This window comes from Eubalaena glacialis, chromosome 2, assembly GCF_028564815.1.
Source record: "Eubalaena glacialis isolate mEubGla1 chromosome 2, mEubGla1.1.hap2.+ XY, whole genome shotgun sequence".
In the NCBI taxonomy this organism is placed as follows: domain Eukaryota; kingdom Metazoa; phylum Chordata; class Mammalia; order Artiodactyla; family Balaenidae; genus Eubalaena; species Eubalaena glacialis.
The window spans coordinates 113,638,847-113,661,740 of record NC_083717.1 but is presented as its reverse complement, the minus strand read 5'-3'; the positions used below and the strand labels follow the sequence as shown (position 1 = coordinate 113,661,740).

The 22,894-nt window shown below is 39.3% G+C and overlaps 1 protein-coding gene across 3 annotated transcripts in view; it reads right to left on the bottom strand.

The window, feature by feature from the left end:
* MEIS2 (Meis homeobox 2) overlaps positions 1-22,894 on the bottom strand; it is a 198,564-nt gene that overhangs the window by 132,500 nt on the left and 43,170 nt on the right. For all 3 annotated transcript variants that reach the window (XM_061180537.1, XM_061180538.1, XM_061180539.1), the window contains one exon: positions 5,840-5,985. In XM_061180537.1, coding sequence (XP_061036520.1) covers positions 5,840-5,985 — 146 coding nt within the window. The remainder of the gene's footprint in view (positions 1-5,839; positions 5,986-22,894) is intronic.

Here is a 22,894-nt window from a genome sequence, read left to right as displayed (position 1 = left end):
GGAACCGTTATGGGGAAGGGGAGGTTCTCTACCAAAAGGAGGCCCCAGCTGAGGCGTTCCGAACTATTTCACAGCCAGTTTCTTTTCTACCTCCCACCCCCATCCCAGAAGGCTCACCAGGATGCTCTGGCTTTCCATGGGCATCAGGACTCTCTGATGCGATCACCTAGCACCACTGGGCAGCCATCCAATGTTTACATGGCTCTAGAAGGTGGAGGTTAGACTATGTTCTCTCCTGCCGAGGGGCCTTTGGGACTTGTCTGGCAAAGCCAGTCTCTCCATTTCACACAGTCCCAGGAAAGTATGTGGTAATTTTGGTTGCCCAGTTCAACTGGTCAAAGTCTCCTGGTAGCTATTCAACTAGATTATAAGACAAAATTATAGTTACTTTATAGTATGTACTTATTACAAGAGCCAGGCATGGAGCTGAATGCTTTACGTTGTCTCATTTAATGCCTGCAACGTTGGTTCTAAAATTACCCCCATTCTACAGATATGGAATGTTGAGGTCCAGAGACCTCAATGCTCAAGATCAAAAAGCTACTGTGTTGAAGATTCCAGGCCCTGTGCTCTTAACCTTGACACTGTGTTGCCTCATTGAGAAAAGAAACTGTCTGGATCTATACAAGATGAAGAGAACCAGTTAAAAGGCAAAATGGTCTAGTCTCGCCCCTCTCTCCTCTCTCTCTCTCTCTCATTCTCTCTTCTGTGTGTTTGTGTGTGTGTGTATACACATATACAATACAATAAAAAATTTGAGATGACTAGGTTGACTGTCATATGGTCTTGAATTCACTGGAGAAGAAACAAGTTTCTCTACGTAACATGGAGCCGTATTTACTCATTACTTGGGTGCATTGTCTCTGTAGGACAATATACTTTAAAACACATTTTCATTACTCAAAAGAGACCTTTACAAAATCCCATGAACGAACTCTAATAGGCAAGGAGTGAAACTGGTGAACACCTGAGAGGCACGCTTCATTCCACTCGCTTTACCACCAGAGATATGGAGAGGGGTGAAGCATTTTGCCATGAACAAAGGGCAGAGTTTTTAGAACCTGCATCCAGCAGGCTGCATGATATTATATCACTTTAAAATAAATTTGCTTCTGATTCTGTACACATAGCTTTGAAAGAAGTCCCACATCCACTAAGGGTGAGCTTTATCCCTATGTTTTCAAATAAGAAAATCTTTAGTCAGAAACGGGTATGAGCAAGTGGTGTCTTTGTGTGTGAGCGCTTCCTGTTTTCATTCCATGATCAAATATATTCTTTGCAGCACAACTAGGGGAGCTGTTGAAGGTGGCAAGAGAAGTGCCTGAGAAAAGAAGGTGCCTGAGAGCCTAATTGAGCACACTAAGGGCTTCTTGGCGTGGAGGAGTTTTTCATGGTTTAGAATAAACCGTCAGCCCGGGTATTATTTCTTGCTGTTTCTTTCTTTAACTATCTTTGAAGTTAAATAAAAACAGTTGTAATGGCAGGCTTACTTTTATGATATCATAATCTCCATGTGTTAGGGAAAAGAATATACTTCCCTAGGATTTCCCTACGTTTTTTTGCCATTGGGTACTTTCCAGCGAAAGCACATACATTCCAACAGATTCTTTCTTCGATCTTCACTAGATTTCTTAGTCTGAGAAGCCAGGCAGAGCCGTCCACCAGTAGAAGAGGGGGGTAACAGTAACACACGATGCGTTTGCTAGTTGAATTTCTAAAAAATAGTTACATGGATTTATTTCCTTAAAATTATTGTGAGCCTTTAAATATTTATATGAATTCATTTCCTGAAAATTATTGTGATATTTAAAGGACATTTTCGAAATTGGTAGTTAGAAACTACAAACTAATTATTTAGCTTCAGACTAAGCAAGTTCAAAGTGCTTTAACTCAGACTATGGAAATTCCTCAATTCATCAGTTCCTCAGTTTGGTTTTTTGAGGCCACTTTGGATTTAAATATTTTCCTCAATATCATCGATTAGCTGTGAGTTTACTACCTTTTCCCGTAAAGCTGGTGGTGCATAGGAATTTGAGAGATTGTTTTAACTGTTACAGTTGTAGTGGAACTTGTTCTTCCAAGAAAACTGAAGGTTAATGATTTTTGTCATATTGAGACTAAGACTTAACAATTGCTACAGTTGGCCTTTGTTGAGGTGGGGTTCTTTTCTCTCTGGGCCTTTTGAGGTATTCAGAATAGGTGACAATAGCTTGCAGTTGAGAACATATGTAGAGAGACCCCTGTGGCTTATTGGGAAAAGTTGCTCCATGCTGGTTGGGTGTTTGGAAAAAAAAAAATACAACCAGAGTTCTTTTATGTTCTGCTAGTTAATGAATGCATGAATGTCAAAATGGGCCAATGGCCCATTCAGGGGGCAAAGCCTCAGCAGCCCCCTTCTTTAAGAACACATCCTGAGATGCAAAATACATTTGCTTAACAAATTAAAATAATGAGATAATTCAATTAGCCTCTTTTTTAAAAAAAGAAAGAAAAAAGGGTACATCAGGGATTATTGTAATACAAGAACAGGTCATACTGCACAAAAGGGAACAAACCAGTTTGAAATAACGTTAAAGAGACTAATAATGAAGGAATGCACATTGAATCATGCACTTGTAAAGAAATTTACATGAAATAATAATTTAGACTACATCTATTTTCAGTGAGCTAGAGCCAACATTTCACTTTGAAAGTTGAAATTAATTAAATGACAGAAAAATATAGTGGGGCATCTCTATTTCCAAGGACTTCCTCACGCCTGTTAGTGCATGTAAGAAAAGGGGTCTAAATTAACATGTCGTTAGTTAGGGGTCTCTATTCTTGGTTTCTGCGCTCAGAATTATAGCCGAGTAAATCTTTCAGATCATTAAAGATTGGGAAGTAAAAGTTTTACAGAACCATCTTCATCAAAGTTACTGAACCTCTTCTCTGCAGTTGGGGTGACGTGGGGATGAAGAGGGAAGACGTTTTCAAAGAGAAAGCCCAGGAGAATTTCCTTACATACAAGGGAGGTGCAGAAAAGGCTGGGGAGGGGAGCAGAGAGACAGACTGAGAGACAAAGCCAACGGAGAAAGTAATGAAAGGGGCATGATGTGAAAGAAGGTCATGGGGAGGAGAAAAAGAAAGCACTTAATGGAAAATAAAAAGGAAGGGGGGGACTGAGAGGAGAGGATGACCAGGAGGTTGGGGCACAGGGGTGCTCTGACTGTTCTCTGAGTGTAACCAACACACATGAGTGTGGGAAAGGAGACTGCAACATGCAGATCTGTTTGAAAAATAGGGGAATGGAAGGTCCAGAGAACTTGACTTAACTGAGGTTCGGGCAGGACACAGGAAAACTGAACTCGAAATGCTGGTTTCCCGACTCCCCGGCTCAGGCTATTTGAGTCTTCTCTCCCCACTCCAAGGACAGGCATTAATTAAAATTTTCAGTTGGACAGAGAATTCTGCACAAAGCCTCATACACATTTATCTAGATGAAAACAACCTCGGGGTGGGGAGAAGGTACATAGTACACAGTACCTAGTGTATAGTACAGCCACAAGGAGCACCCAGGAATCAGTGGCCACACACAATTCCTCGCCCGTGGCCACGGTGCACAGTGGGTTGAATCCAGGACAGGGAGGTGGGAGATAAGGCACCAACAGGGCAAGGCAGGAGGTCCAGCGGGGCACAGACCTGGGCAGTGAAGGAGAGAGTTGGCCTCAAGAGAGAGGTGCAAAGTAAGTCTTCTCTATTCGGAAAGGTTGGGGGAGCAGGAAAATTTTAAAAACAAGTAAAGCAAACAGCACTTTGCTTCTCCATGTTTCCCCCCTTTGACGCTGAGCATTTTGATGGCAGAGGCTGTGAGATTGATATGCAACTGTTAAAGGTGATCGTGATCTTCGCAAAGTCATCATAATGTGGTAGAAAGAGCACGGAGCTGGGGACAAGAAAGGCTTGGGTCCTGGTTGCAGCTGGACCTTGAGCCAATCACTTCCTTTTCTGGGTCTGAGTTTCCTGGTTTTGTAAACAAAGCAGCCAAATTCTCTAAGATCCTGCTGTTCTGTGAAAATACATGGGGATGTTGGCTTGGAAAGCAATCGTTGAAGTCTTGATTTTCAACCAAGGAAGGCCGAGCATGAAGGAAGACAGAGGGAGGAAGCCAGACAGGTGAGCTGCTGGTGGGAGAAGGCTGCATGCCTGCCATCCACTCACTCCTACCCTGCCTTTCTTACTTGCTACTCTAACCAAACAAACCTTCAGTTAAAAATGAGAAACCCCTCCCCTCACACTCATTCGACTTCCAAATTAAAAACATTTTACAGGTTAGTAAATCTCCAGCTGAGGTGATGTAGCAAAGAACAGCTGTGAAGTAATTTTGATAATGATGAGAATAATAACCACATGGCAAGGTTCAGGGCTTTGCTGTTGCAGCTTCAGTGCTCCTGAATAGATAAAAGTGATTAAATACTCCTGATTATCCCTGACCAATATGTAATGGATTTACAGCCCTTTCAATTAGTCAGTATTTGCTTAGGACTCATTATTTTGTCTTTGGTTAAGTAATCAGCCCAGAGACTGCATGTTCTGTCTAATTCCTCTGAGCCCAGTCAGTGCAGGGCCCTGACCTTTGAAATGGCCATAGCTGCAAGGCAAGAATAACCACTGCCACGGCAGCCTCGTTGGTTCTCCCAGCTAATCCTGACACCACCGGCCAGATCGATACACCTTAGCTTGCTACTAATGTCCTTACATCAAAATGGCCGATTTAGGAATGTGAATCTATCACGTTGCCCTCCCCACCTCCCCACCGCTGCTCTCGCCCCACCCCTTGCCCTTTGTAGCTCTGCTACAAGAGCAGATCAGCTGCTACCGCCATAAATAAAAGTGGAACCTTGTGCTGGACCCATGACACTGTAACTAATGTCATTCAGCATGGCAACCCACAAGTTGGATAATCAAAGACCTTCAGCTTTCAATGTGCTACTCTATTTTTAAGCATGAGCCTAAATAGAATGGCCTGAAAACAATCTCATAGCAAGAAACAGCCTCTGACATCGTCACCATTTTCCCAGAATTTCCAAATGAACAGTAAAATATGAGTGCCTAGTTCCTCTGTAAAAATATCTTGTAATGTTTTTGTCACGAGGGTCTTAGAGTCAATGGTATATATAAAATGATGCAAAAAACCGACTGCAAACAGGAAGATAAACTGTTACTTTAAAAATGTTGCACATAGTTGATCTTTTCCCACAAGTGAACAGGATCGGCTTATATGATAATGGACTTGAACCGCTAAAAATGAATCTTTAATCTCTACCTTAGAAACAAAGGCGTTATAGCACCTATAACCCTTCTGCGTTTGTCATATAAACATGTGACATGTTTGCAAGCTGCTTCAGCAATTAGAGTTGCCCCTGGTACCATGAGCTTGGACATGCATGTGGCAAAGTGCTTTTTTTTGCCTGCTAGAGGAGATGGCTTTCGTTACGAGTGTGATCGGCAATGTTTATGGATTCATGAGCTCCTTACAGCTGTTTCCCTTGGTTGCATTATCTGAAGTTGCTCTCACACCTTTTAGCGTAAATAACACACTTATTTATATATACTGTTTAGGGCCCTAGCCCATTTTTAATAAGGTCCATTCCTGACCTATGGAAACAAAAACTCCTCCTTTCTACAGGGTACTCTTTGGGGGGATGAGAGTTGGTAAAACCTTAACTGCTCTGTTAACCATCAGATTTCGAGAAAGGGAAAATAGGCACTATTTTCAAAAAAAAAATCTGTATGAGCCCATCTAACTTGCTAGGAGAAGGCAACACAACAAAACTTATTTTTCTCTTTCATCTTGACTTACTGTGAGATGCTGGAAGAGCCATGCTCTCATGATATTTGTTGCTACTTTGGGGAAAATGCCTCTTTTCTTCTGGCGTTTTTTGTCCTTGTCTGGATCATCATCGTCACCTGTGCCAGGTGAAGCTACACTGTTGTCTAAACCATCCCCTAGTAGAAAGAAATGAAAATACATTAGAGAAAACACAGAAAAGGGTGCCAACAACAACAAGCAGCTAATGACGAGCTCAGCTAAGCTTGTTGAAAGAAATCCATTAAGCGGGTATATTCTCTTTCATTAAAGTATAATTGGAGACACAAATATGTAAAAGACAAAATTAAACCAGACCTCTTCAAATGTTAATTTTGTGTGTCTCACACTCGCCCATATCATTAATTCCATTCTAATTGTGCTCTTGACACACTGCAGTAGTTCTTTGTCAATTATGGAATCCAGTGTGGGAAAACCGCCGTCAGAAAACCCATTCAGCGAAAATGCATCCCCATGCCCAGAGTGAACACATACTGTAGGGTAATCAAGTTAAATGTTCTGTAGTCTATATATTCTAGGCTGCCTGCATAGGTGACAGTAACTGTGTCACTGTTCATTGCACATAACACACTGCCTGCTCAGCCCCTCCTAGAACTGTCACCTCCTAAGCACACACACTAAGAACTAATCACACTCCTCAGATGACCCTGGACTCAGCATCCGCGTGACATGAAAACTTTTAGCTCTCTGCACCACTGATCATTATCATTAAAAAAAAAAAAAAAAAAAAAAAGATGCACATCAAGGTAGGGTACTCACTTAATCAGAAGTTTCTATCAACATCTTTCTCTTCTGTGCTTTTTCTCTGGCATTAATTGTGCATTAGCAAAAATCATTTACTTTTAACAGTCATAGTTATTTTTTCTTGCCCTCCGGCAAAAATGCCTTGAAAGCCTGCCTGGAGGGCATCTAAATTATGTATCTGAAAAACTCTTCTGGCAAGGCATTGCAGGACCCCTACTTTCTTAAAATTCATACGGGCACGTCTTCCTGTTTTTGGGAAGGCATCAATCAAGAGAAGCAATATATGCCATATCCCTACATTAATATTTGAACTAATAACTTTAAAAAAAGGAAAGAAACAAGATCCGACTTGTAGCATAATCAAATGCAAAATAAATGAAGAATACGGGGACAGCACTGGGGCTTTATAGATGGCTGTGTTTTCCTTGCACATCATTAGCCTGGAGCCACACGAAAGAGGAAAACAGAGAAGTGGAGAGTTTATGCTCCCTGCTGGTGTTTAAGAAGCCAGGGTCCTGGAAGGACATCTGGGAATTGCGCTGAGATGGGGGGTTTTTGTAATTTAAGAATAGACATTCATTAGCGGTAAATGCCATAAATCCCATGCTAAGTAAAAACCTTGTCCAAGAAAGCCTAAAACAATAAACTCTGTGCTCAATGTAGCCAGAGCTAGACGCTCCGCAGCTTCCCAGGGAAATGCTATAGATCCACCAGCTCATTCCCAGACCAGCTCCCTCCTCCTGGATTGGGCCACGTGGGATATCCTGCCACAGGCCCCTCGCCTCCTAACCTGTCCCGTCTGCTTGGCGGGCTTCCCTATACCTGTTCTTTTCCTTTCGCACCACAAAAACCCTCAACCTTCTTTGGCCAGAGAAGCAGAAAAGCCACAGCAAAGAGCTGGCAGATTAATTTTATTGACATTTCCATTTTCACTGCAATGAGATACCCTCCATCACATGGAAGAGATGACCCTCACTATTTACAGACTGACAGGCCACTTCATTACAACCACCCTGCCCCAAGGCAAAGCAGCTCCCTTCCATCTGCCCAAACACTAGAGCATGACCCCGAAGTTGCTGTTCTCTTTTTCTTTGCCGTCTGTTATGATTAAAAAAAAAAGAAAAAGTGAGTCAAAAGGACCCCGAGTAGTCAAAGAACTAATCAGAGTACAGGGAAACAAAGGTATTTGACTTTTGAATACTGGTTAGATGGAGTCTAGTCTTCATCTGTCTACCCTCCCTACACACCCATGTACACGAGGGGGTCACTTGCACAAGGACACACACACACACACACACACAAGCTCAAGCAGGGACATGCATACACGCTTTCCACCATGCCAAGGAACTGCTGCAAGGCAAATTCTCACCCACACTAATGGCTTCTGACTGCTCCTTGGCAACCCTAGCATTTTAACCTGGGTGGATATGCTCTCCAAAATACAGACACTGGAGCGATCTCATCAGCTGTTCATGTGACACAGATGGAGAGTGGCTATTAGGAGCCAGGCAGTGGGCCTTGGGGATCTGAGGTGCTGTCCTATAGCCTGAGGCGATTTTGAAAAGCAGTACCCGGAGATGAGGGAAAAAAACCCGCACTGCAAGTGCAAGTTTGAAGTCAGTCTGTCTGTCGACCTACCACGGATAAAGATATCTTTGTCTCTGGATGGAAAAATCTATGTGGGCTATCTGGATGTACATTTCAGATAATGTATGTATGGAATGGCTCTTCCTTCAATGTCTTCCAAATATAAAAACACACACTGTAAACAATGCCTGTGTGTATATATTTCTTCCTAAGCACATATGGTTTCTGTGTATATGTTTAAGCTGAAATTGTCAGGATTTTGTTAAAAATCTCATTTAGCTTTTTTTGATAGATTTCTTGAATATACTTATTTTAAAAGGTTAACGGCTTAATTGAAGGAAGTTCAACAAAAAAAGGCATTTGCCTTTTTAACCCAATCAATGACCTTAAAAATGAGAGACAGGGTTTCCACAGTACATTCTCTCTTGCTTAAAAGCAGAGAGGGCTGGTAACACCTTCAAACTATATGATTCACTATATTTAGCTCAAGAAAAAAAAAAAAAAAAGCTGGATTGAGCATCCTTTGATGACTGACTTAAACTGGAGAAGACAGGAGCATTATATGCATTTTAATATAAAGCGGTCCATTTTATATAAATGTATATAAACGTTGTAAAATATTTGAATTTGGATCCAGTGTGACAAATAATTGTAAAGAAAAATGCACCTATTTTTATAATAACCGGATACTAGACATTAGATTTTTAAATTAATATTAGTGTTTATACCTCTATAAAGATAGGAATTTTCTTCTGCAAACACACAATAAATTTGTTTTTTCCTCCAATGGATTGTGAACCAACTCTAGCATAGAGGACTGACAACAGCAATTTTTCTTTTAAAAGAAAAATTTTAAAAGGCAACTGTGTGATCTGCAACCTAAAACAAAACTGTGCAGATGATACTAAAGTAACCCTTAAAGTGGACATTGTTTCCTTGTTTTAGGGCTGCGTTGGCAATCCTTGGCATCCGTGCCAAATGAGTTTCAGTGCTGAAAATGGTGTGTATACGGGCACAGATGCACGTGTCAGAGGAGGAAAAGGAGATAATGGCATGTATCTAAGCATCTGAAGTTAGGACTCAGAAGTGTGGGATCCATGGTGTGGGCAGGAACCGTGTCTTGTTTATCTTTTTATCCTGAGAGCACACCTTCATGTCTGAGCCACAGGAGACACCCAGTGACGGTCTGCTGCATGAGTAAAGGGCTAAACTTATCAATGAGTTTATTCAAGGGCCCTCCCCTCTCTTTGATAATCCCAAACTGGCGCGACTGCACTCTTCACGGTCCCGAAGGGGCTGGGTGGACTGCCCGAGCGCAGGCAGTCACTTCCAAACATGCCAGGAATGGCACTTCTTTGAAGAACTCAGTGCCCGTTAGAGCTTTTTTAAAGGGCTGACCCAAGGCCATTCCACCAACGTTGCCACCTCTGATGGGGAAAAACTAAATAAAGAACTACTGGGCATGTTTCTTTTAAAAGGTTGCTAATCCCTTGACTAAAGGCACAGTCTAAGTTTGGGGCAAAGATACTCAGAATAGCTGCATGTTACTGAACGCACTGTGTGTGACCATGGAAAGAAACACTCAAGGCCTGTGGATAGATACCTTTGAAGTGGACTAAATTATCAGGGGAGATTGTTAAAAACACAGGTCCCCAGGCCTTATCCCAGACTTACTAAATCAAAATATCCTGGGGCAGGGACAAAGAATTTGTATTTTTAACAAGTTCCTTGGGTTTGGTTACACAATCAGCCTAGCACTGGTTTTTAAACTGGCTTTTGGAAGCCACCGAACTAGATGACCTTCTAATTTAAGATAAGATGCAACCTCAAGAACAGGTGAATAGTTAAAATTCTATTCTACTGCCACAAATGGGGTTAGTGGTCACGGTGAGAAACTACAATCTGGCCAGGGCCTTATTCACTGTGGGAAAGCCGTGGTGCTCTCCGTCACGGGTACTGGCCAACACAAGGTAGCCCCACCTTATCTTCTGATGGTGAGGGTTAAACAGGAAGAAAGAAGCTGTAGAACACTGGCTCTCAAAATGCGGACCAGCGCCATGAGCACTGGCAAAGAAATTGTGAGAAATGCAAATTCTTGGACCCACCCCAGACCCACTGTATCCGAACCTCCAGGGACGGGGCCGGACAATCTGAGGGTTACTAAGCATTCCAGGTGATTCTGATGACACTCAAGTTTGAGAAGCGCTGTTGGAGGGCACAGAGAATATCCCTTTAGCCCACTACCCCTCCCTGGTGGTGGTTGTCTAAAGGCCTGAATCTAATCTCTGCGTCCTCCACCTGTTTCAAGACTCTGAGGTATTTTGAGAGCATCTCCAGCTGGATTTACACCCATGCTCTGGAGGAGGAGGTCACAGATGCCTTCCATAGCTGAGCACACTACGCGCAGAACAGGGCACTGCCAGGGGAAGCAGCCCCGGTCTACACCTACCTACAAGAGCAATACTGAGGGAGTCTAGTTGCAAGGAAGTTAATCCTGGGATACCATGGGTATCCAGGTGTAGGCAAAATCCATTTCTGTAGCTATGTAGCCAGTGAATCAAGGAAAGACATGGGCACATGATGAGAGGATCCTCAGATGATTCTAAGCAGAAATTCCCAATCCATACAATTCTTGGCCATAAAAACTGCCCAGGCAAAAGGACACCACTTCCTTTCATTGGCATATTGTCTTAACCCCATTTAGCCAAAAATCTGTCTATATTTTAGACATCAATTGCTTGGTTTGGAATAAAGAAACGATACAAACAGTGATGATGTGCTACGATGAGTCCAATACCACTGGGATGGGGCCTTCTGCCCTATCAGAAATATAGGGCAAGTGCAACAGCCAAGAGGGTCCTAGTCCATCTTTTTCTTCCTATTCCACCTCCCTACCTCCCCCGAAAAACAGCCCCGACATTTATCAGTGAAGAAACTGAGGTCAAGAGGTTAAATCATTGCCTAAGATTCCACAGCTACATGTGATCAAGGATAAACCAGAGTCCAGGTAACTCCAAGTCCAGTGTTACTACCACTGGTATTCTCACATATTGTAAGTTATTTTTCACTTTTCAAAGCATTACCTCATTTGAACTCTGTTATCAAACCAGGCTTGATCCTACAGGTAAAGGTCTAAGTGCAGAGGAGAGATTAGATCTAGGGCCCAGGGGCTGGGACTGAGCTAGAACTGGTCCAGGCTGGTCCAGGTTCCAACAGAAATGTGCAAACTTTTCTCTCACAACTAAGCCAGTGTCTGTATAGTCTTTAGATATATTCAGTACAGCAAGAGTCTTTGAGACTCGGGATTTTTATGATGGGTTTATTGTGGTCCAAGTGGAGGCCCTTATATGGACAGCGCCAGACTGACCTTCAGAGCCCAGAGATGCTGCAAATATTTGAGCATCTACTGTCCATACAGTCAGGATCTCAAGGCTGTGATGTCATCACCGTGCAGTACTATGAACTACTTCACGGAGCTGTAACTAAAGTGATGTATTCCCTGCCTTAAAGTCACTTTTTAAAGATAGAATAAGGCTTCTGTGACATTTGGCACCCTGTCAAATCACAAACATCTGAAAGTAACCTCTCAGTATTGTATTTTCACAGAAATATTAGGACAAATGAATACATGTTTTGGTTAATAGCATTTGTACTTCTTTTGAGTAAGTCGGTGGCACATTATTTAATGCTCACTTCTCCCAGTTTTGGACAAAGTTTAATAGTTAAATATGTTCATATAAAATACATACGGTAAAAAAGAGTGATATCTCACCTGAAAGAACACGGCTTTTTTTTCCCTTCTCTTTTTTGATAAATAGAAACTCACTATATTTATTATCATTTTTATTTTGGGCAATGTAAATTCACTAATTTCAGACACACACACATATCTTCCAACCTACTTCCAGAACTTAGGTGTATTCATGAATATATAGATATTTATATGTCTGATTATAAACTTTAAGTATATAAATTATATTATTACCTTTTTCAAAGAATTCAATAATTTGTACATAAGTATCCAAATATATTTGTAGATGAACTGCACACTTTAGCCTATAGTCATATATACATATACATATACAAGTTTATAGAATTTTTAAATGTTAGTATTTAATGTTAAATAGAGCAGTCCCTTTTCTACACCATTTCTGTCTCACTAGAGTACAGGATCCTCCTCTTCCTTATCAATACTGTTGTCACTTTCATTATCCTCATTATCACAAGTAACTTTCACTGGACACTTGCAATGTTCCAGTCCTCAATCTTCACAACAAATGAATGAAATAACTACTATTATCAATTCCATTTTATAGATAAAGAAAACTGAGACTCAAAAGAATTAAGTAACTTGTCAAAGGTCACACAGGAAGTGGCAGAGAAGTGCCTGTCCTGTAAAGCCCATGCTCACAACCTCTATCCTCTCCCTTAGGCTGCCAGGAAAACAAGAAGAGGTGAAAAGTGAAGCTAGATTCTGGGTTAGCCCTCACTGCTCAAGAAACAAACCCCAAGAGTGAGGCCTTATATACTCACATTCATGAACTAAAGAGACAGTGGGTGACAGCACACTTAAAAGTTACTATGAACCAAGAAACAAACAGATGCATATTTTTACAGTTATGTCCATTATCTGCAGGACTATTATTGTTCCCTGTAGACCTAAAGTTCAAATTAAATATGATTTTGAAATAGGAGTATCTGTTTAATTTTAAGAACTTTTCTGAGCCAAGGGATCTTTCAAAATTCCATGCCTTTAGCCCTGTGCCCTTGGCCAAAAATGCCCTTTGTCTTCATTTTTTTTACTCCTTCCCATTCTTCTTTGCCCAGGCAAACTCCTATTCAAACTTCAAAACCCAATGAAAAAGGAACCTCCTTTGTCAAGCTTTCCCTATTTCCCATTAACAGAGCTGGTATACTATGCCTTTGATTTCTTCAGCAGTTTGTTCCTTGCCTCTGCTATATTTACTTTTCTGTTTTGCAATTTATCTGTCTACTAATTTGTCTGTCCTGCTTGACTGTGAGCTTCTTCAATGCAGGGGCCCTGATTCCCAAGCCCTGACACAGAGTAAACAGTCAAATGTTAGTGGGGTGGACAAATTGGCAGCAAGAGCCTTGAGACATATTATTAGGCCCCTATGAGAATGTAATCTGCTTTGAAGAAGGTCCATGAAGGGAGTCCTTGGCTCTGGTAACCCAGCCACCCAGCCTCGGGCTCCCTCACACCACTCTCCCTACTCTAGAGGCACTGGGTGTATCATGCCCAGTGTTTTACTGCTCAGGAGGGCACGGCCCTCCTCAGAGATGATCCTTACATGTCTGAGACACGTGTCACATATTGTTTTTTGAAAACGGTGCTCCAGTTCTCAAAGCTGTCCAAATCCAATGGGGAAGAGAGACTGCTGGGAGAGAGTGGCTGCCCCTTGCCCAGGCTGTTCAAATTACTCGGAACATTACAGTTAAAAAATGAAGTATCCTGTAGCCTTGGAACTGCAACACAAAGCTCTTTGGAAACTCATTTTCTGTCATCATTTCTTTATGCTTTTTTCCCTTTAATATGGTACTTTGAAAACAGGATTAAAATGTACTGAGTCAAAAGATATTTTCCTTCAGGGACTACCTTCCAGGAGTTTAACGTAGGACATCCCACTGAGAAATCTGAATCAGGGTTTTCAATAAGAGGCAAAAAGAAGAAGGAGAAGAAGAAGTAGAAGTAGAAGAAGAAGAAGCAGCTGCCTTTGCCCAGTTCTATGTTAGACTCTAGCCTTACAAAGCTTGCTTTCCAAGAACCATCCTCAAAGTAAATCTGCAATTTACCTTTTTCACATCAGATGAGGTTGGGGGGAGGGGGGAAGCTACAGACCCTGAAATGTGGGGAGGGCGAGGGGAGAGAGGTGGGGTGAGGGGCCAGCAGTGAGACCTGCTAATTACTGATCTCTTTTACTCTCCTGCTGTGCTTAACTGTCTGGACACGTTAAAGTGAAATTTTTCTGTGATTTTTCAAGTGACTGGTTCATGGCCCACTAGCATGGAGGGAAGCAGGAGAGGTGAAATGCTTTCGTTTACATGCAACATTTACTAACTGTGTGGGTTTTCCGACATTAAAGGGAGGACAGTGACCCAGGCCACCTTTTTCACACTCAAAAGAGCACTGAAAAAACAAGTCTTCATCGGCTTACCTCAGGCTTCCCTGGTCCTGAACACCCTCCCCCCGGGGTATGAGCAAAAAGGGAAAAAAAGAGGGGATTTTAAGCTCCTTTCTCTTCAACTTTTCAGGCTGTATAAGCAGCATTTAGCAAATTCAGCCCCAAATGGCTCCAAATGCTCAGAGCTGTAGGGGCTCATTCTTTGTTCTCCTCCTTCTATTTACACAGGATTTACGCAGGCTCTCCACTGAAGAGACCGAAAGCACTTCCATTCTCACTGGCTCGGCTGGACTGTGGCCCTGGCCGCTAGCCCGGCCTGCGCTGGGGGATTTCTGCCACCTGGAGAAGGCGACAAACTGCGCCCTAACTCAGTGATCCCGAGACAACCTGGCCCCGGTGCAGGCCGCTGCAAAGCTCAGGCCGGAGAAGATGAGCTAACCTTCCAGAAGAGACACGAAAACCCAGCCAAGGCTGTGCAAGTAAACGTGCGTCCAGAGACAAATAACATGCACTTTAAAATATGCAGCTATATGATAGAATGGAAAGCGGTGGGTGAAAAAAAAATTCAGACTGCAGCTTGGATGAAAACCACTTCACCCACTGGTTGGAAAAATAAAGTGTAAAAACAGACAGATGGACACATATGTAAATGTGGCAGTGTTTTAGGCTTTAGCTGGCAACGTGAGCGTCGTAGTATAGTTTTGCACGCCTGTATTTTCCATATCATGTTGAATCCTGTTAACTGTTGAACAGAAACATCCCCATACTGGTCCTTGACCAAATCAGTCCCCTCAAATTTACCCGTCAGGAGCCATAAAATGGCTTTGTTTATTGACTGGAACCCTCTAATCCTTTATAGCAGAAGTGAACAAGAAAGCTTCCAAACTCTTAGCCTGTGCTTCCCTGAAGCTGGTTACTCTCATCTGAAATGTATATGTATTTCTAATTTATGCTTCACTTAAGTCGATTTCCCTCATTGAAATATATATATATTTCATAATTTATATATACAGATAAAATTTCACTTGAAAAAATTTTTTAATTGAAGAATAGTTGATTTACAATGTTGTGTTAATTTCTGCTGTACAGCAAAGTGATTCAGTTATACATATATATATATATACATTCTTTTTCATATTCTTTTCCATTATGGTTTATCACAGGATATTGATTACAGTTCCCTGTGCTATACAGTAGGACCTTGTTGTTTATCCATTCTATATATACTAGTGAAAAATTTTAAATATATCAATAAAGGATATCTATTCCCCTAGCCTCCCACAGGATTCTCTAAAGGATATTGACTGAATCCAGTAGAAAAGTAAATTCCTTTTCCTTTATAATTCAGCAGATTGCCTAATCTCTGTAGTAGAGGATAATAGAATGTACTTGTTCCTCAGTTACCTGATAAGCACCTATAAAAGTACAGAGTAGGTTCCAAAGTTATCCACAGGACATCATAATAAAGCTCTTCTGGGCACTCTAATGATTCATTTTTAGTGATCTCGCAAATGCCCTTTCCACAGTTAACACTCAGATTTTATTAAGGTGGAAAGCACGGACAAATGTCCACTCAAGTCCCAGCTCTCAAATTTGACTCTCCTTGCATTACACTACCTACAGCTAAAGCTTTTTTAATGTTCTGTTTGCCTCCCCAGAGTGGCATTTCAGCTAACAGAGTTCACAATCTTTCAGCCCTAAACACAGAAGGCTGCTATCTTCAAGTCATCCTAGGAATGTGCCAGATACCATCATCTCCCTCCTGCAATACAAAGAACCAGAAAGAGAGAGAGACCAAGAGAAGACCAAGCTGATCAAGTTACCAACAGCCCAGAATGCCCCTCTCAGAAGGTTAATCTTTGAACCAGTAAATGTTATAATTAGGAGCCTTGAAGTTGGACTGAGGCTAGTCATTGAAAGAAAGACCCTAAAAGAGAAAGTGTGAATGGAACACATCTCTTTCACCTAATGGTTTGACACAAGGGTCATGATTTTTATGGGAAATTATACAAAAATGAGTTGTTATGATGTATGAGTCTCTTTCACATCTCCTATAAAAGAAAAAAGGTGGTTGGGGAGAGATGTCTTCCCAATTTCAGTTAGCTATGTTTCCGTACAAATTGTGAAAATTATGCAAATAACAATTTTGGCACCTTTGCTAGAGGAAAACATTATTAAATTATGCTCTAAGTATTTTGTCTGCTTTAGTAATTACTCTCATGTAACTGTAAATATAAATAGCTGTTATTCTGTTTAAATTTTTAATCATGCAAAATATTGTCACACAAAAGTCCTTCTGTTGCAGTCTAACTGGGATTTTCTTTTTTAAAATATCCATATTTAACTGAAGTGGACTATTTTTAGCATTGTAAAGTGTTTTAGTAAAGATAGCTGGCTAACATCTCCAAATCAACAGGTCTTTCAAGGAAAGATATGGCCTTTATATTTGCAAAAAGAATTTCCTACAAAAGACCATTTATAAACTGTATTTTTAACATTTTATACTAAACTAGAATACAATTAGTCTGCTTCCAAGAATGTATTAATTATATTAAATCTGTATGTTCAGTATGTAACAATAATAATGTTCTCATTTTATCGTCAACTATAGGATTTTATATCTTACTATCTCTCTTAGCATACTTTAATATTAAATGAAAATTAAATATCAACCAATAATAAAATTCACTAGGAGGAATAACAAAAAAGCAAAGTTCTATCTGCAGCAGAAATTATTTCATTCAATTTTTAGGATCCTTACTTCATTATCATATTTGCTAGCTAAAACAAAAGTAGGGACAATACATTTTTATATTATCAGTTGATCAGTTTGAATTCTTAATATGGTATTTCTCTGTGAATTTATATCAGTAGATACCATTTCAAATAGCAGAACAACAACAAAAAAGACTTTTTGAATATTTCTTCCACTTTCTCAATTACTGTAAAATGAAAACAATAGAATATTTTAATAAAAGTACAACTTTGCAACTGACATTGTTAAATAATTTCAAAAAAAAATCCTTTAACTCTAAACAAAAGCTAGCCATCTCTGTGATAATAATAATGCTTACTAAGACAACAGATTGGACTATCTATCAACATTCCCTTTGGAAAGTTTTCTACATATAGAAAAAAGAACAATAGTACCTATGAAGTTGATAACTGGTTTTAGGTGAATATTTTTAAACTGTTAACATATCATAATTGGAGTATGTGTGTTATTTATTAGAAAATTATATTTTGTACATTTTTCAAAGAACATTTTCACACAACAGAGTTTCCTAATAAAACTTTGGGTTTTTGTTTAACAAGTTTATAAACTAAATTGCTAACATTTAAAAAGTAACTACTGTGCATTTAGGGATTCTACTTATTATGATTGTTTTAAATAAATCTACTACGATTTGAGAACAAGCAGGTATATTTTTATAATGTAATGTAAATAGATATCCACAACATACATGTGATAGTCCCATGGGGAAACATAATGTGACTGCTTAGTAAGAATAATCTAAGATAGAGTAAATTGACTATTCTTCATATAGCCTATGGACTAAAAAACCACAGACAGGAGGCCCTTTAAAAGTACACTTTAAATGGAGAATGACTGCTAATGAGTATATAATCTTTTGGGGTGATGAAAATATTCTAAGATTGATCATGGTGAAGGTTGCACAACTGTGAATATACTAAAAACCAACGAACTGTACACTTTAAATGGGTGAATCATATACTGTGTGAATTATATCTCAATAAAGCCGTTATATTTTTTAAAATGAATATATTTTGCTTCCTTATTCAAAACAGCATGCTGGACAAAGTATAAAAGTCTAGTAGCTGAGTTCGAAGGTATCCATAATCTTTTCTGAATTGCTTCAAAACAATGTGATTTCTAGGCCACTTAATAATGCCATCTTAGCACCTTGCATATGGACAGACATATGTACTCAAAAACATTTGGGATGGATTTTATACTGTTTAGGTTACAAAGATACGCATTAATGGAAAGTAGACTGACCTTAATATGGTAATGAATTTAATCCTTCTCCACTCTCAATCCTATTGATTACAGCAGAACACTAGTCCAAATTATTTACCTCTTTCAAGGCTTACTTTAGCTACCAGCATATCTCCAGAAGACTTCCACAAACATACACACACACACACACACACACACACACACAACTACATTTCTTCTACATAAACTTCTTCAAGTCAGGCACCGTATCTTTTATTTTTTTCATAACATTCTTAGAACTTTGTATAATGTTATGGGTGTAGTATATGCCTAAACTTTAATTAAATGAATGGATGGATAACTTTCATATTCCTTGGAATATGTTTTATTCTTTGTGCATTTATATCTAAAACTTGGAAACAGAAGCTATCTATGAATGTTGGTCTCTAAGAGTTGAAAACTGGTCATAGAGTTGATGTTTTATAAATTTCAAAGGCATTTTCCTGTAAGATACACTGCCTGGAAGAAGCAACTTTATTGAAAGAGATAATTAGTGATAGACGTGCCCTATATTTGGAAAAGTGCCCTACATACTTGGTTCACTCTTTTTCTAAATTTCTGACTTTATTGTATTTTGGGGGGCAGCTGTACTACTCTGTAGTAGCCTCTTTTGGAGGCTCACTTCTAACATACTCCTTGCCCCTCCACTCTGTCCCTCAGCCCCATCCACACATAATCACAGAGGAACATACCCTTGGGGGAAAATGTTGATGCAATCGAAGAAGCATGAGCTGGGTGATAAAAGAGATCTTGTATTGAATTTCCAGATCTATTCCTTACTGGTTGAGTATGACCTTGGTCAAGAGATTAACCCTCTAAACCTAAGTTTCCTCATCTATGAAATGGGAAGAATTATACATACCCAATAGGTTAATTATGAAAATTAAATGAAGTAATAAGAGTAATTATTAAATCCCTATCTTGTACCAGGTGCTTTACACTTATTAACAAGCTTAGGAACTTTATACATGACATCTAGCCTCACACGGTACCTAACACATCAAAGGTGGATCAATAAATGCTAGTTATTTCCATTCTTAAAATGAACTAATATGAAAGGATAAACGAAATGTGGTATATCCATACACTGAAATACTATTCAGCAATAAAAAAGCACAAACTACTGACACATACAATGTGTCACATCTCAAAGTCATTGCACTAAATAGAGGAAGCCAAATAAAAAACTACATACTATATGATTCCAAATATATTAAAATCTATAAAATGCAAACAAATAGATGGAAAGCAGATCAGTGGTTGACTGAGGACAAACACAGAAGGAGGGATGGGCTAAAAAGGAGTACAAGGAAACTTTTGGGTGGTGATAGAAATGTACAGTATCTTGATTATGGTGCTTGTCTCATAGGTGGACACAACTGTCAAAACTCATTAAATTGTATACCTTAAATGGGTGAATTTAGTATGAAAATTATACCTCAATAAAGTTGATAAAAATAATGTTAAGCAGCTTATAGTTAAATCTCCATAAACCTGTTATTTGGCATAAAACAGATTTTAGTGGAAAATACAGCTTACAATACAGAGGTGTAGGAGTGGGGAATTCTCCCAGTTATTGCAGTGAAGTTCTGAAAGAATGAAATGATTTAGGGCAGCAATTGAAAGACGCTATGGGGAGAAGCCCATCATGATATTTATAAACCTGTTGATTTATACTATTTTCTTTAACTTCATGAAGATGTAAAGTAGATGGTCAAAATGCACTTTGCAGATTTTACTCAGAAGTATTTTTCTCCATTGGTCAAATCCCATTATGATAAATACTGTTAACAAAGAACTATTCAGGTTACAAAAAAAAGTACCAATAATAGTCAAGAAGGTAACAGAAATAATTCTTAAGCCACTTTTAAAACTCTTTTGGGAAATTCAGTATTAACCCATTCCTCCTAATCGTAAGAAGGTCTAACACTGGAGATCTTAGTCAATTTCAGAGGAAAATCACACCGTTATGAAAGACTCTGAGCACCCTTAAGATTAAAAATGAATGGGAAATATAGAATTAATATTAACCCTTGCCAACCAGCTCCATGCCTTCAGATAATCCCTGAATCCTTTGTATGAATACAGAACTAACATTTGTGGAGCACCTTGTAAGTGCCAGGTACAATAGGTATCCTCTCATCCACAGGATAGCTCAGAGTTCAGTATTTTAATCACTTTAATATCTTTGGAAAGTGAAGCCAGACAGGTTAAGAAACTTGCCTAAAGTCACGTGGCTAGTCGGTAACAGAGCTGGATCTTCAACTCAAGTCTATGAACTCTATTTCACAACACAGCCTCTACTCCCATATGGAATGGAATTCATATTTTTAAAAAAAGTAGACTGTGGGGAAAACAGTGCTTTATGGCTTTGAACCTGGGTAACTGGTACTTACTAATGCCTGATCACGGCCAAGTGATTCATCTGAATTTGGAGGTATGTGATATTTGGCTCACATCAGATAACAAATAAGAGTTAGTTCAATTTCATTCTTACTTTTTCCTTCCTTCTTTCATTTCTTTTTAATGACTCATTCACATTAAAAAAAAAGAAAAAAAAAACCTATGAAAACAGAGTCACCACTAGCTGAAAAACACATTTGCTTAAGAAAAATAATCTTTTCCTCATTCTTCCAGAACTCATACTTCAAAATGGCACAAAAGCAAAAGGCCACGTTTGCCACTACATAGGAAATATTACCACACCTGATTGCCGTCCAATTGCAGAAAGACCAGGAGCTGAAAGGCAGGTAGTTATTAGTTTGTCATAGCATACCCCTACACTTTGTCATGAAGACAAACAACTCAACTTGAGGGCACCAGTGTGAACTTTATTCGGGCCATGTTGCCTGATAAAACAGGAGCTGCAAAGGTCTTTGTTTGAAAGAAAACATTGTTCAACCATTTCCCAGGAGGAAAAGGAAAGGGTCTGTCTCTCAGTAGGTTTATTCATATACCTGTGGCAAACCAACCCAAGAGAGAACTGACATCTTTGCTGTAAGATCAGATCTCACAGCCACCAATCAAACGGCAGTCCAACCTTAATATGCTGATGCAGCGAATTTCCGGATCTTGATCACACTAGGCTAGGGAGTCATTCTTCTCAGTGATAAAGTCGGTGAATGCACTCTTGAGAAGATAACAAATTAAAAACCAGCTGACTCGACATCATTTGAGTGAGGAATTCACTGCTGACCCAGTACAACACAATTTCTACCACCAGTCAGTAATCACCAAAGAGGTAGCCAACTTCATTTCATAATTGTAAAACTATTCCTAACACAGGGTCTCAGCACAGCTAAATGATAACTGTCTGATTCACATCATGAAGAGCTACTGAAATTGATAATGACTTCCTCTAGTATTTATATCCTGAGTCTTACTTTATGTTAAAATTCCAAGATTCTAAAGCAAATTAGAAATTCTCAAAAGTGGTATATTATTTAAATGACCAGAAACGTGACAAGAACTATGTAACTTTGAGGATTACTCCACTTTGAAACTGTATTTTTTGAATCTATAGTTTTCCCACTAAAATACCTAGTTTTTCTATAGTTGATGTATCATGCTGGTGGAAAGTGGAGTTGACATCCTCTATACATCGACCACAAAATATTAAGAAAATAATTACCTAACTGTTGTGCGACTTGTGTCCCGGACTTAGAAATGTGTGATCTTGGATAAAAATACCTTACATTTACATAATGATTTTTCAGCTTTCAAATAATTTTTTCCAACTCTTGATCACTACAACAAAGTGTAAGGGGCATATCCTATTATCCCCATTTAACAGATAAACCAAGTACGTCTGGTTAACATTTTGGTAACTCCTTGTAATCTATAAATATTATTAGGTTGAACCATCTGAAATTGCTAATATTTGACCAGTTCTAACCTACCAAAAAGGCAATTTCATAAAAGCAATATTTCCAGCTTTACTATCAATCATCAACTTGGTTGTTTCTTTTGCTTTTTCTACTTTTCTATGTGCTTGTTTTTACCAATATGTCTAGCCTCACTCTTACAAATCCCTTCAATCATTTTCTCTTTTCATACTGAATAGATAAAAAGGTAAAGTGAAAATAAACACTAGTAAAGGAAACCCTAGCCTATGGGCAACCAATGAAGTTACACACAAAAAACTGACCAACAGACAATTAGGCCATGGGAGACATTGCTGTGTTTTTAACTAGGGATGTAGCAAGAAGGCTCTTCACAGTATTCAGAAAAAGGAACTATTCTTGTCAATTCTAATTTCAAACTTCAACAACAGTAATTAGCATTGAGAAATGATTAGAGTATACTCTATTATATGTCTCTGGAGAAATTTTCACTCTAAATGTTTCCTATAATAACAACAGCAACATTAATAAAAAAATAATATTTATCGAGTACTTACTCTCTTCCAGACACTCTGCTAAACACTTTACATGCTTTACCTCATTTAATTCTCACCATCTTATCAGGGTTGATTTTCCTTTTACACATGAAGAAACCGAGGCTTGGAGGGGTTAAGCAATTAGGTCATATGAA